General features: G+C 56.0%; 1 protein-coding gene across 5 annotated transcripts in view; it reads left to right on the forward strand.

Annotated features, from left to right (window-relative positions):
• Positions 1-14,493, forward strand: part of Lar (tyrosine-protein phosphatase Lar) — a 242,314-nt gene that overhangs the window by 44,036 nt on the left and 183,785 nt on the right. For all 5 annotated transcript variants that reach the window (XM_076305362.1, XM_076305363.1, XM_076305365.1 and 2 more), the window contains exon 3: positions 1,348-1,486. In XM_076305362.1, coding sequence (XP_076161477.1) covers positions 1,426-1,486 — 61 coding nt within the window. In that variant the 5' untranslated portion in view covers positions 1,348-1,425. The remainder of the gene's footprint in view (positions 1-1,347; positions 1,487-14,493) is intronic.

Raw genomic sequence — 14,493 nt, forward strand, 5'->3', positions numbered from 1 at the left:
GGCTCGATTTTCGTAAGCGTCGACGACGCTGAAGCCAGTCGGAAACACCGAACGCGTCTCGACGATCGGATCGTAAGGTTCCATCGACGGAGTTCCTCTCCGCTCGTGGAATATTCTTCGCGGAACGAATCGTAGCGTTCGAATTCCGAAACTAGCTTCGTTTCGGAATAGATGGGAGCGGCGGACGAAACGGCCGGAACGGAAAGATCCCGATCCCGGAGGATAAGATGCGAGAAAGCGTAACCGACCGCGAGTCGGCCGAGAACGGAGAACGAGAATCGGAGTCGATCGGCCGAAGGATGTAACCGAAGCCAAACGGGAGCCACCGAGTCGACGTTTACGGATTGACCGCGAACATCGACGGAAAGCTTCTCGTAGCTGAAACCGAAAAATATGGAATGGTCGTGGAATCATCGAAAGAAAGAGACGAAGTAAGCGTTCGGCGACTGTCCCCGGGGCTACCGGACGAAAAGGGTATGCCGAGAGATTTCGGAGCGGAGCAAGAGGGGAGGATAGGAGGAAGACGCGTGTTTTCGATCTTGTTTTCCATCGGGCGGGATACGCCTTGTTAACGGTGCTCGTCGTTGAAATCGTCTCAAAGGCGAGCCAGGGGAAGAAGAGGAAAAGGAAGAAGAAGAGGAAGAAGAAGAGGAAAAAGAAGAGGAAGAGGAGCAAGAGATCGAAAAGTCGAGAAAGGAGCGCGTCCATCCTGGAAGCGGTACGGCCAAGAGTGACTTTTTGGGAACGAGCCGGCGACGTCGTTCACGAAATCGATCTTTTCTCGCAATCGGGAAGGAAACGGGAAGAATGCGGCGCGCAAGAGGCAGGAGGATGTAATCGACGGAGCGACTCGACGCGTACGCTTCGAGGAACGAAAGTGTGCGGTCGTTAACGATGTTCGTGGAAGACTCGTCGTTTTTATCTCTCGCCGTTTGCGAGCTGCTCGTTCGCGAGATTCGCCGCGTTCGCGCGTAGGATATAGAACCGCGACGACAGTTACGTTCGATTCCCGGCGAACAAGCGTTTTCGCTTCCCACGTTCGCGCTGGTTCGCGCTGGTTCTACCAACGAAGCACCGGGAAGCAGTATTTTTTCTGTTTTTTTTTTTTCGTACGCGTTGCGAGAGTCGGACGAAAGTTCGACGACGATCGGGCGTTTCCCGCCGATCATCGCTTTGATCGCGCTGCTCGAGATACCCATTTTCCCCGGTCAGGGTTCTCCCGTCTGTTTTTCTCGCCGTTTCGACACCGTCGACGATCCAGGCGTCGATTCGACGCCATCGTCTTCGCTCGAACGAAGACCGAGTGGAGGTGGTATGTCAAGACGAGGGTGATTTGTATTTTCATAGGTGGAACGCTGCGACGGTGGTATTAAGTGTGCAGTGATCACGGGTGACCGAGGGAAGACGGGAAAGAGGGTGGTCAATATGACTCCTATCTTCCTCGTTCTGTTGGTGGCACTCGACCCGATTATCGCGCAGAATGGTGGTGAGTAATCGACCAGAGAAATCCAGTTTGCGTAACGGACATTCGCGGAACATTCGCGCGACACGAACTGCTTCGAACTGTTTCGAACTGTTCGCGCGATACGTTTCGCGTTGCGCGCGAGAAAAAAAAAAGAAAAAAAATAAACTGTGCAGAGTGTTGGCGCGAGAACTCCGGACACCGGTCCGACGATTCGCGGTACCGCGTTTCGACCAGCGTGGAGTCGTTTTTCGCGCTCGAGATCGAAGAACGCTTCGATCCGATCCGATCCGATCCGTGGAGAACGACTCGACGACCGGTCGATGCGCCCGTGTGTGTACTCGGGAAAAGGAAACTGTAAGGGAAAAATTGTGGTGTGGGTGGGACAGGGAAAGGCAAAAGGCGAGCACCAGCGCGGCGCGGCGCGGCGCGGCGCGGCGCGCTTTTGTCGGTGGTTTAAAAGCTCGAACGTCAAGGACGGTTTAATGGAACGGGCGAATTTGTAAATTAACGCGGCGCGAACGACGACGGTGTTCGTACACAAAGCAGCTTTGGGGTATACCGGGCGAGGTAGTGGTAGCGCGACCGAAACTCCCCGGAGCTGGTCGCGCTCGAAAAGTTCCGGTGTCCCCCGAAGCGGCGGTAATAATGCGCGCTTTGAGCCGGCGCCGCGACGAAACGACCATCGTGTTCGCGCGCGACATCACGGAACGCGCCTCGTCGTTGGTGCTCGCCGTCCGGTGTACGCGCTAGCAGCGCGCACTCGCGAGTTCGCTCGCGAGAATCGCGGGACGCGAACGCGGCTGGACGCCACGTCGAAGTCTCCAACAGTACGGAAGACGCTACGGTCTCTCGGAACGAGAAAACCAGCCGTCCTTCGCAATGGAAGCGGTTCTCTGGACACTAAGACCGCGCACTGCGTCGGACACGACCGACCGACGAACGGACGAGGAACAACGCCTCGTGGGCCCGGTCGTACGGTCCCCTCGTACCGAGTACAGCGATCCAACGACTTTTCCAGCGCAATCCGCGACGATAGGGAACACTTTGCGAGACGAATCGCCGATACTCGGCACCGCGGCCTCGATCGAAACGGTCGGGTTATCGAGCGAGAATCGTTCGTCCCCGAGGAGTTTTCGATTCGCGATCGAACAGGGAGGGAGGGAGGGAGGGGTGCTCCTGTTTACCACGATTTCGACCAACGGTCGCGAGGGAAATCCGCGTTACGGTTTAATTCGTCCCGTGATGGCTCGCCCTCGGGTTCGGGCATCGTCGAGGCCGCGCGCCGAAAATTGCTCCGGAACGAAAACCGTTGAAAGCGTCTCGAAACGGGTGAGAGGAGGGACTCGGAATTCATAGTTAACGCGAATCCGTCCCGTCGGTGTCCCGTTCGTGTCGCGAGAAAAGAAGTAGCCAAAGTCGAGCTGGAAGATTTCCTCGGAGGTTCGCTCGCTGTCGCGCCGCCTCGAAAAATCATCCTCGAGGGTAGCGGGACGAAAGCTCGGCAACCAGATGCCGCGCCGGCTTCCTGTCTATCCATCTATTTATCTTTCTCTCCGGTGACTCGGTCTCCCCTTCTTCTCCCGACGCGACGGCGACGGTGGCGGTGGCGGCATCGTTTCCGATTCGTGCCGCCGCCTCTGGCACCGCGAGAGACTCGAAAAATAGTAGAAAGCACCGGTCGGCGATTCGCGCGCGACGCCGTACACCGACCGACCGACCGACCGGAATACGAGCATCGTACGAAATCGTGGTTCGGTTCGTTCGCGCTTCGAGCGAGTTACGCGCCCACCGGCTTTCGGAATGCATCGCGCGCGGTCTTTCCCAGTTAGCTACGCGCCACGTTACCCGTTTCCTACGCTACGCGCCGAGCTTTTCCCTTCGAGGTAAATTTTACGCGAGAAGTACGAGCGGCTCGAGAGAAACGCGAATTTTCCGCCGCCGTCGTTCCCCGGCGAAAGATCGTTACGATTTCAGAAAAGGCTGCCCCGCCCCGTTGAAAAGGAACGGAAAATATACGAAAGTAGAAGGAGAAGAAAAAAAAGAAGAAAAAAAGAAGAAAAAAGGCGGCCGACGCATTTTTCCGGGTATTACGCCGGTCGAGGGACGATTCGAAAACGCGGAGTCGGCGTACCGCGCGAGTCTACCTCCGCGGTGTTTCCGCTAAACTTTATCAACGTGTATTTTTATTACAATAGACGGTGCCCACCGATGGGAACGAGTAAAAAACGTGGTTACGCGAATGTTTTCCTTCCGAGTTACGCGCATCGAAAGCTGCCCGCAGCAACCGTGCCGGAAATATTTCATCGTTCGAGCGAACCGTACCAGCGCGGCGACCGCTACTTTTCTTCGTTCGAGCCGTTCGGGCATATTATTTTTTTTTTCCCTTCTTTTTTCCGTAAACGGCGACGAATCGATCGATCGGCCGGCTCCGCGGTGAGTCAAGGCCCTGGAAGATATTTATCGTCGGTAAAAAGTTCCACGCGTACCCGACGAGCGACCACGTGCGCTTCAGACGCGTCTCGTTCCCCGTGCCCGATAACGATCTCCGCGATACAACGACGCACGCGCGTCCTCGTAGACGAAACGTCTCCGAGCCGCGAGCATTTTTCCAACGCGGGTTCGTTTTTTCGGGCGTTATCGACGCTACGCGTCCCATCGCCGCGTATCGTTTCGCGCGATCCCTCGTTGTTTTTGTCGATAATTGACAGAGTACGCGTACCCGACGAAACGAGCGCGCGCGACCTACGCCCTGTCCGAAAGGGACGGGAACGGTCAAAGGTGAACGGGGTACCGAGCTGGCCGGGCCGGGCCGGGCAGGGCCACGCTCGAAAAACCGAGAACGCCGCTGGCCAAAGAGCGACGCGGCTAACGATACGCGACACTCTTCCGCCGCGGTGATTCTTCGTTTGCCAATTTTTCAATTTCGTTCCGTCGATGTTCCCGGTAAATTTCATCGGACCTCTAATTCCCCGTTAATTGGAAAAACGAAGGGATAGATGCGCGAGAGAGGAAAAGTTCGTTAGTAGCGTTTCAACTTTCAATTCCGAGCGTCGTCGAAAGTTCCGAGTTGCGCGCGGTCCTGAACCACGGAAGCCTACAACCGACGTTAACGATAAGGTAACCCGGTCGAAGGAGTTTATCGGCGTAAAAAGAGGGGGGTGAGCGAAAGAAAAAGAAAAGTAAAAAAAAAGAGCGAGCGAGGGCGTCGAGACGCGAGCCGTTGGCTCGGGATTCCGGATAACGAAGGAGTAAGAAAGCTCGCTAGGCGAGGCGTTGGCGTTGGCGTCGGCGTCGGCGTCGGCGTCGGGGTCGGCGTCAGCGTCGGCGTCGGTGTTGGCGTTGGCGTTGGCGTTGGCGGTCGCGGTCGCGGTCGCGGTCGCGGTCGGGCTTATTCGCAGCGGCGTGCGCGAGAGTGTGCGCGCACAGGTACGTCCAAGTGGCACGCGAAGGGGGGCGAGGGCGAGGGCGAGGGTTGCCGGGTGATAAAGTAAAAAAGTTACTCGAGCTATTTTATGGGATCCCTCGACGGGAGGTCTTCCGCGATCCTTGGCTGGCAGGGTGGTTGGCTAGGTTGCGACCACCGGCATGCCCCGTCTTGCAACGCGCATCCACCGCCGTTTCGTTCTTGCTTCCTGTCCACCCCCCTCGCGCAGGCTTTTACGGTATCGAACGAGTGTCGTCGGGATAAGCTCGATGTTGGCCTAGACTCGCAGCAGGTATCGCACCGAGAATGCTGCCAACCGACGGGAACCGAGAAGCGGGAGGGGCCGAAGAGAGAGGTTGGCTCGGCCGCAACATTCTCGGGTTTACACCCCCGTCGTGAACTTCCCTCCGGATCCGGGATTAGCCGTGGTAGGCGGCAAACGTTCGTTCGGGAGTTAAACCGATTTTCTCGCAGCTTCGAGCGACGCGGAGCGTCTACGAACACGCCCGTCGGCTCGTCGATCTTCGTCGCGGGATCGCGATCATCGACCAATCGATCCGCGAATCGTAATTGCCGCTAGTCGGGAGGGAAAGATGGTCGATTCGAGAAAACGTCGCGAGCGCGAAGCGTCGAGTAATTCGCGCGAGTTCGAAGATCGGTACGCGACCGGGACGCGGTGTAACTTTTCATCGCGCCAAGACGCCGGCACCGCGAACGTATCGAGGAGTTTCCCTCGTTTTTATTCTTTTTTTTCTTCTTTTTTTTCCAACCCGGTGTTTCTCTCCCCGTTCGTTCGCGGCGCAATTTATGGGGAGCCAAAGTGCAGTTCGGTGTTCCCATCCGGATCGAAGTGTCATCGGGCATGCGCCCGTGCGACCGAAATCGGTGTAATTGACGTACGCGTATCGTTCGTCGGCAAAAAGATTTCGTTTCCAGGGAGCCAAGGAGACCGCGCGCCGTTTCCCGACGCTGGTGCCCGATTACGAGAATTTATCCGACACCGTCCACGGAACGAGAACGCCGTGAAAAAAGAAACGGGTTATACCTTACAAAGGAATCGTTATCGCGAGTTGTTACACCGTGCCGGCTATTAAACGAGAGGCGTAAATGCGTTACATCGCGTATGCACGATCCTTTCTCGTTTCGCGAGCACGAAACTGGAATAACGTCGGACGCGCTTTTCTTCCGTCTCTCGCGGCCGAACGGTTGCCCCGAGAAGATCGTAAACGGAGCGGGGTTCGACGATTTCTGCTCCGTTTCTCGACGAGGACGTTCGAGGGAACGATTCCGCGTACCGATCGAAGGGTAAAGGGTACCGACCGAACGAATTCCGCGCGGCGTACCGCTCTCGAAAATTACGGCCGATCCGCGAACCGAAATTCCGGCGCCGCTTCCCGCGACGTTTCGATTCAGGAAAAGTACGGCGAAACGATTCGTTTTATTTCCGGCGCGTCTAAATCATTTCGGTGGTTCCCCGCGACGAGATACGCTTTCGCAACGGGCGCAAAAAATCAGGGAAAGCGAAACAAACGAGCCGGCGAATATTTCGGTCTCGCGGTTCCTCCGAGGGTACGGGGGGTGGGGGAATAAATTTATCTTAAATAATTAAATTTCGCGGATGTCGCTAAATATACGAGTCGGTTCCGGTAGGTAGGTTGCCATGGTTTCGCGCTCGCGTCGCGAAACCCGCTCGCCGTAACCGTCGTCAAAGGTAGAATCCTACTTTCGGCTTTTAACGCGACTAACTCCGCTTCCCGGTATATTATCGGACGAATTTATATCGTCGGTCGAAACGGATGGCCCCCAAAGCGCGTGGAACATTCCTGAAATTTCGAATATTAAATTTATGATGGATCGCTGCCTTTCGCGAGGGTCTGGCTGCCGTTTTCCGAGGGTGGAACCGAGGGAAGCCGATCCCGTGGGAGACGCCGCGCGGATGGAAGTCGGAAAATAAAGAGGCCAAAGTAACGTTGTCGTCGGCCGAGATAAACGTTTCGTCGTTGCGCCGCATCTTTTTCCAAACGCGACTCACCAAGAGACGCGATCGATCGCTCGCGTTTCCCAGCTCCGTTCGTCGATGAGAACGCGTAACGAACGCGAGCGTTTCGCGCAACACTTTTCGAATTCGGACGCCTCCCGCTTGTCCATTAACGGCCGTTCGCACCGCGAGCTCCTCGGCTCGAATTCGTATCGCGTCGTATATGGTTCAAAACGGTCCATTAACCGCACGTACGATTACGGTAGGGTTACTTATCGATTACTATTATAACGGGGTTCGAGAAGTACAGCGGAAGCCGAGGAAGGCGGCGCACGCTCGGCTCGCGGTCGCATTTGTATGGACGGCGCGGGCGAGTGTGTCGCCGTTCCACATAGTAGCACCATAATTCGCAATAACTGCCGCAATAACCGTACCTCCTTACGGGCTCGAATACTATCGCGGTAATTGCCGCGGTAAAAATGCTTCAAAATCGCTTTCTTTCTCCTTTCGACGGGGGTTTTTCTTTTTTCTTTTCGCAACGTCGCGAGGTAACCGCTTCTCTCTCTCTCTCTTACGCGGTACATTCGCGTTTTCAATTTTACGTCGCGTCGGTTTTTTCGCGAACCGGCGCGAGACGTCTTTCCTCTCGGTCGTTCCGAGATCGTCGGCTCGCGGTGGCGCGACGAAAGTTGTCCACCGGCTGTCACCGGTAACGTTGCAATCGCGGCGAAAGTTTCGTTCGTGGCATCGGGTTACAGAGTCGGCGAGGCCGGCGCAGCGGATTTCGAAACTCGTGGGCGTTCGTTCGTTCGTTGCTGCCGGTAGTAAAACCGAGAAACGGAATCGACGAGGTTCGCGGACGGCGGGGCGGCCGCGAGAACGTTGTCTCGGAATTTCATCGCGGAGGTTACCTCGCGAACGCCGCCCGCTCGCTTCCTTTTTTTTTTTTTTACTTCTTACCACCGGGCGGATCAATAACGCGTACAGCTCAACAAGTTAAATAAGATCCCTGGGGTCGGAAACGCTTGCCCGGCCCTTCCTCGGTCTCGCTTCTTTTAAACATTATCGGATAACACCCGATAGCCGAGAGGCCTAGCCCGCGAGTCGGTCCGGGCAACGGGCGACGGGCGACGGGCGACGGTCTCCTCTCCGCGTTCGAATCGCGCCGCCACCGCTCCAGGGATCTTATTAAACTCGTCGAGTTATATACCTTTCTCCATTCGGAAGATTAATAATTCCATTTCCGACACGCCTTTGTATCGCTCGCGCAAAAACTCGACCACCGAAGGCGAACCTGGGCAAACTTTCCACGGAAAGTTTCCGCGAGCCTCGATCTCCGCCGCGGCGTCTCCGTTGAACTTTCACGAGCTCGGAGTCGCCGCGAATCGAACGCGAATCGAACGCGCGGAAATTTCGCCGCGAAACGGGCCAAGAGTACGTAGACCGTGGCCGGTTCGCGCGGCAAGAACGCGGAACGCAATTTGTACGCGATACGCTCGAGAGGATCGTTCGGTCGACGATTCTTCTCGGCCGTGTTGCAACAACGACGACGCGGAGGATTCGAAAGGTTCGCTCGCGACGAGTGGCGCGAGAAAACGGAGCGAAACCGACGAGGGAAAAAAATGGGACGTCGTAAAGAATCAGCGAACGAAGCCGCACCGACCTCGTAACCGTCCGACGAGGCAACGAGCAGACGGAATCGCTCTTTCTTTAAGTATCCGGTTACGTAACCGCAAAAATCTACCAAGGACCCCTCTCGCGAAACGTTGCACTCGGAGTCTTTCCTCGCGACGCTTTCCCGTTTACTTTTCATTTTCCGAGTCAGCTTTTTTTTCTTCCTCTTCGTCTCCTTCTTCTTTTCCTTCTTTTCCTTCCCTGGCGCGTCGGTTCCGTCGAAAAGTCGCGGAGACGTTCCGAGTTTCGAAAGCGATCGAGAAATCCGGTCTCCTCTCGGCCAAAGACTTTTTGTATTCCTGATTTCCGTCGGAAGTTGGTCGTAAAATCGGCTTATCCGCGAGTTCGCCGCAAAGAATCTTACCGGAGGAAAATTACGCCCCGACTTGCACGCGGTTGACCCTTACGGTCCCCCCGGCTCCCCCTTCCCACTTCCCCGCTCCTCGTCGCTCCGCTTTCGTCCGAGAAATCTTCGCGTTCGTATCTTAACAGCCCATCTACGTTGTCTCGAGTACGTTTTGCGCTTTTCTCCTCCTTGTTCGCCTATTCTTTCCCTCGCCGGCCGGGGGAAGTTTATCGCGAGCTTTAACCGCGCGCTTCCCTTCTTCCGTACCCTTCCCACTGCGAGCAACTGCAAATCGCTGGGTGCTATTTCCACTTTGTCGACGATAAAAGAACTCCCCCTCGGTGTTTATCCCGCTATTTTCTCTGCATCTACCTCTGTCATTGATCAGATCCTCTTAATCGTCCTCCGAAGCAGTTACACCTAAACGTTTGCTCGATCGTTACCGCGACCCGGGGGAGTCGCCGAACCGTTTCGATAATTGGAAAGGAAATTTTCAAACCGGCGACCGAATCGTTGACTCGTCCTCCGCGTTGGCGAGCGCGAACCGAGCTCCCCGTAGCTTCGCCTACGAGGGTCGAGGAAGGAACGCCTCGGACCGAAACCTTAACGAGCTTCCTTTCCCGCGGCGGAGGAGGCGTTCCTCGCGTCTCGATTCGCACCGTCGCGTCCTCCGCGCGGGCATTTTTCTCTCTTTTCCGAAGCCGCGTTTTCAGCCTCGGTTGTCGAGAGTCTCGCAAACTGTAAACTCGGCGAATTAAGTGCTAACTTTGCTCTCCCGCGAGAGACTCGGTCCAACGCTTCCTTCCGTGTACGTCGGAGAACTAGGACGTCAACGGCGACGCCGACGCCAACGCCGACGCCGACGCCGACGCCGAGGACGAGTCACGTACTCGAACTAATTGCAGTTTTGTAAGGGAGAACGAATTTTCGTGGTACACCGCGGAACGACCGTACGCGCGAGAATCCAAATCGAATTCTCTCTCCGTTCGTAGGAGAACACCGACCGGGCGAAACTTCTTCGCCGAGAAAATTCCAAGGAGTCAAAAATTGGACCGCGAATCGAATCGTTTCTTCGAACGCGCGACGCGACAGTACCGGCCAGCTCGAGCTACGAATTAAACGGACAAGGACTCTTCCCTATTTCCCTAACTAAATTCCCAGGAAACCGATCATCCCCGTTTCTCCGGCATGTGCCTCTTCTTCGAGAGCGATCTCGCTCCGGTACCGTGAAAAACCTCTGCAACTTTAATTACTCGGCGCGCGGCGGAAACGTCGTCCGATTCGAAGATCGGCTCGCTCGGAAATTACGGGGAAAAATCGTCCGAGTGGTTTCTCGGGGGAGTTTTCGTTGTAAAATTTCATCGGGTCGGTAGAAGCCGAATCGAGTATCGAGAACGCTCGAGATCGCGAGGGTCTGGTTGGAAAAAATGTTAAGTTCGCTCGTGGAGGAAATTCGCGGCACGCGGTACGTAGACGGTGGCGGCTCGTCGTTTGGTTAAACGGCAGACGTAATGGTATGCAAACCAGGCCGGTACCTTTGGATTAAGTCGGTAGGTTGCGGTTCCGTTTCCTTATTTACGGCCGTGCCGGTCGACGTTACCGCAAGTACAAGGACGCGTGCGGTTCACCTTGGCGTAACGTGTACAGAGCGGTTACGGCAGACCCGAAACTACGTTCGCGAGAAACGCAAGCCCCGGATACCGATCCCGTGGCCGGTTGCCGCTACTTTCGACCGATCGGAGCCGAGTCGTTCCCGAAGACCTTAACGACCGAGCTCTCTTTATTCCTCGAAGAACAAAATCTCCGCCGGCCACTCGAGAGTCGCGTCATTTCTTCGAACGAAGCCGTAAAACTCTTCCGTTTAATTGGAGGAACGTGACGACGGATAACGACGGACCGGTCGATCGTCGACGAAAGAAGAAAAGAGCTCGTTGTTTTCTACCGAAAGATCCCGGACTTTTTCGTCGATCGCGCTTCCAACGGTCCGCCAGCTTTTCGTTAACGATCGTTCGATATTTTTCGAGTACGTCGACAAACGTGACGTAAACGCGACTACTCGACGACGACGATCGATTCGTCGCGCGAGAAGCTACCTGTATTCGGGGGTATTCGAACGACGAGACTTTTGGAAAAGTTTTCGAGCGGACGCGAGCGCGTTTCGTCTCGCGCGAAATACACCGATCGATCGAGTCGACGCGTATTAGAAACCGGCGGGCTTTTCTCAGACGGGGGAGCAAGGCGGCGGAGAATCTCGAGGATTCGTCGGATAACCTCGCAACGATCCCCGTATCGAACGAAGAAAGAAGACAGCTGGGAAAAAGAAGGAACGAAAGAGGAAGAGTGTGAGAGAGAGAGAGAGGGCGAGAGTTACGCGTTTTATCCATCGTGGCGTGCGTTGCGAAACCCTCCGTCCATGATAAACGATCGGCCAGAATCCAGCCTCTCGCTTCTCCACCCTCGTGGACCAATCTCGCGGAGGGATTCTCCTGACGGGGGACGGTCGCGAGAACGCTCAGGCGCAGATTAAAATATAGATTTTATTGTTTTCCGGGTGTGTCGCACGCGCTCACCTACGATTTATACGGTCGTTACTCACGCGAGTCGTTTCCCCCGAATCACATATGTATAATAATTCATCCTCGATGCGCGTTTTATGAGATTTTCTATTAGATGCGCCAGCCCCGACACCCCGATAGCAAATTGCGCGCGGATGGTCGGCCCGTCGCGTCGCGTCGCCTCGCGTCGATTCGATTCGATTCGATTCGATTTCGGTCGTCTGCGCGGCGTCGAACCGAATCGCGGGCACCGTGCGGCATTAACGACACCGGGACCGTAAATTCCCACGGAACGTACCGTTAAAAACGATGATGCTCAACGACGATGGTCGTTCGTTGTCCCGTAGCGCGGAACGCGAACGGAAACCGTGCCGCGGAGACGCTCGTTTCCGAATAAGCGAACGATTCCTCGGATTTAGGTCGCCGGCTCGAAAACGTTTCGACGGGACCGAACACCGTCGGGGAGAAACCGGGACGCAACCCCGTGTCCTCTCGCGGTCGACCAAACCCGATTAACGCGTTTCGCGAGCGAGAAGTAGGTTAGCTCGTATCGCGCCGAGTTCCGCTCTCGATTTTTTTTACCAACGACGGAAGCACCGGGAATTTCGCGCGGTTTCGCCCTCCGAGGATAAAGCGAAATCGAACGCGATCGTCCGAGAATCGGTGGAGCGTGTTTCTTTCTTTTTTGTTTTCTTTCTCTTTCTCGAGATTCTTGAATAAAAACGAAGGGGAATCCGACGGATCGATGTTGCATCGAGACTCGAGTCTCGAGTCTCGTGGTTGCGTGTTTCGCCGCGCGAGTTCTGGTTCGCGTTCGAGGCTGTGACGGCTCGTGTGTGTAACCGTCGGCGTATTATGTAGGCTAACGCAAGGCCGACAAAGTTTCTTTTCGGCACGCCACCAACGGACTCTGTACGGTCGAGCACATCGCGTGTCGAAGGTTACATCGAGCACGAGCTCTCTCTCGGCTCGGTTTCCCCGCTTCCACGCTCCCTTTTCGTCTCGACGCGCGATCGCCTCGCGTCGCCGCTTCGACCTCTCGTCCGTTGTTCTCGGTCGGTTTTCTCGTCGTCTGTCTCGGCCCGGTCGGTTTCTTTCCTTTCGGTTTCCACGGTTTTCCTTGGCTCTCCTCGGGGTTCTCCATCCTCTGGTTTTTCTTCGTTTTCCTTTAGCCCGGTTCCGGCAACACCCGTCGGCCCCGCGTCGCCTCTTTACCCGTTTAGCCGTCGCGTTTTCCTTCTTCCACCATCGGCTGGCTCCGGTACGGGCAATCCAACCGACGCTTTATGAGAAAACGTTGAAGAGCTCCTTCGCTACCGGACGTGCCTCGTGGCTGTTATTACAACAGAAACCGCACCAGCCATACCTCCCCGACGCGATTAGAAAGGATGGAAGACCGCTCGGCAGCGCCACGAGAAATTACACCAATTTATGCGCTCGTACAGCGTCTCGAGGAAAAGTCAAGTGGAAAGGGCAAAGGATGCGGGAGGGAGAAAAGATCCACGTTTCCCGGTACACGCTACTCGCCCGCGCTATTACTTCCTTCGGCAATCTTCCAAAAGCGTCGTTTATACGGCTCGGATCTGCCGTCCGTTGTTTCCTTCCTCCGCGCCGATACCGCTTTCTAATCTCGTTTCGAGTTTCACCGGGACACACCGTGGGTTTTCCGTGTTTTCGCCGGGACCGGCTCGCGTCACGGAAACACGGGACAACCTCGCCCCGCTCGAGCTTCCTTCCGTTCGAACGTAAGAGTGGATTGCTCCCCACGCGGAGACCTCGAAACGATCGCGACGACGCGATTTCCTCCTTCCGGCGGAGTTTCAAAGTTTTTCGGTCGGCCGGCGCAACGACCACGGATCGGTGTACCCGGTAATTAACTCGAGAGGATTACGCGCGCGTGTAACGCTACCGCGGAGAAACTCGCCCTTTCCTTCCTTTCTCGAAACGGACTCTCGCGAGTCCCTCGAGCGGATTTTGCGCGCGTAACGCTACCGCGGAGAAACTCGCCCTTTCCTTTCGAAAGGACTCTCGCGAGTCCCTCGAGCGGATTTAGCGCGTTTCTCGATTCGATGCCCGACGAAAACGTTCCCCTTCTTCTCCTCGCGAGATATTATCGCGACTCGCTAAACACCCCGCGTTAAAGACGAGCGACCCGACCCGGATCTACTCGACGCGGCCGACAACGATCTCGAAAACCCAACGACTCTCTTAACCGCGGAGGGAGCCGTTATTAATTATTGTCTACTTTACGGGATTGGAGTCCGCCTCGGTTTCCCCGCGGCGTCCGATAAATGTCGGAACAGACGGATACGGCTTCCCAGTTTCTCGGTCGTTCACGGGGCGATAGCGGCGCGCCGTTACCACCCGACAAACAACTTCGACCGACGCTCGTAAAAGAACGTTTGCGGCAAAGAAGATCCCTCCCCACCGATCTCTCCGACCCTCCCTCGGTTTCGGATGCCTATTAAGCGATTCCATTAACTCGACCGCCGCAACGGGGGTGGCGAGAGACGACCTTGGAACGTTTTCGCGAATCCGCGACGAGAAAATTCGCGAGAACGATACGATCGGGAGAACCGGAATCGAGATCCTACGATTTCGTCCAACGAGAGTAACCTTTCGCGCGTACGAACCGAGAACGCGAAGTCGCGACCTTCCTCTCGCGCGTAAACGATCGCGAGCTACTCGACCGAGCGTAGGAGCGTTTCTCGCGCGCGCAAAGCTTCCGGTGGCGTTGTAGCGCCGTCGGCGTAAACTCGAGGCGAGCGTACGAGGGAGGCTGTATCGACGTTGTTGCCGGTAGCATTTGTAAACTAGCTTTTGATTGCGCTAGGAAACGGCGCGGCGGACCGGTCGAAAGTTCCGCGCAGTCCTCCGACTCCCGGTGTTTCTTCGCCGTTTGCTTCTTCCCGTCCCGCTCGTCTTGCTTCTTTTTCCTCCCGGCCAAGCCGGGGCTCCGTCTCGCGCACGAATTCAGCGAAATTCGCTCCCGAGTCTGACCAACGAGGAAATAACCGACGCTACCGTAAGTCTGTTCCGAAATATCCGACC

Source organism: Ptiloglossa arizonensis, chromosome 2 (genome assembly GCF_051014685.1).
Source record: "Ptiloglossa arizonensis isolate GNS036 chromosome 2, iyPtiAriz1_principal, whole genome shotgun sequence".
Lineage (NCBI taxonomy): Eukaryota > Metazoa > Arthropoda > Insecta > Hymenoptera > Colletidae > Ptiloglossa > Ptiloglossa arizonensis.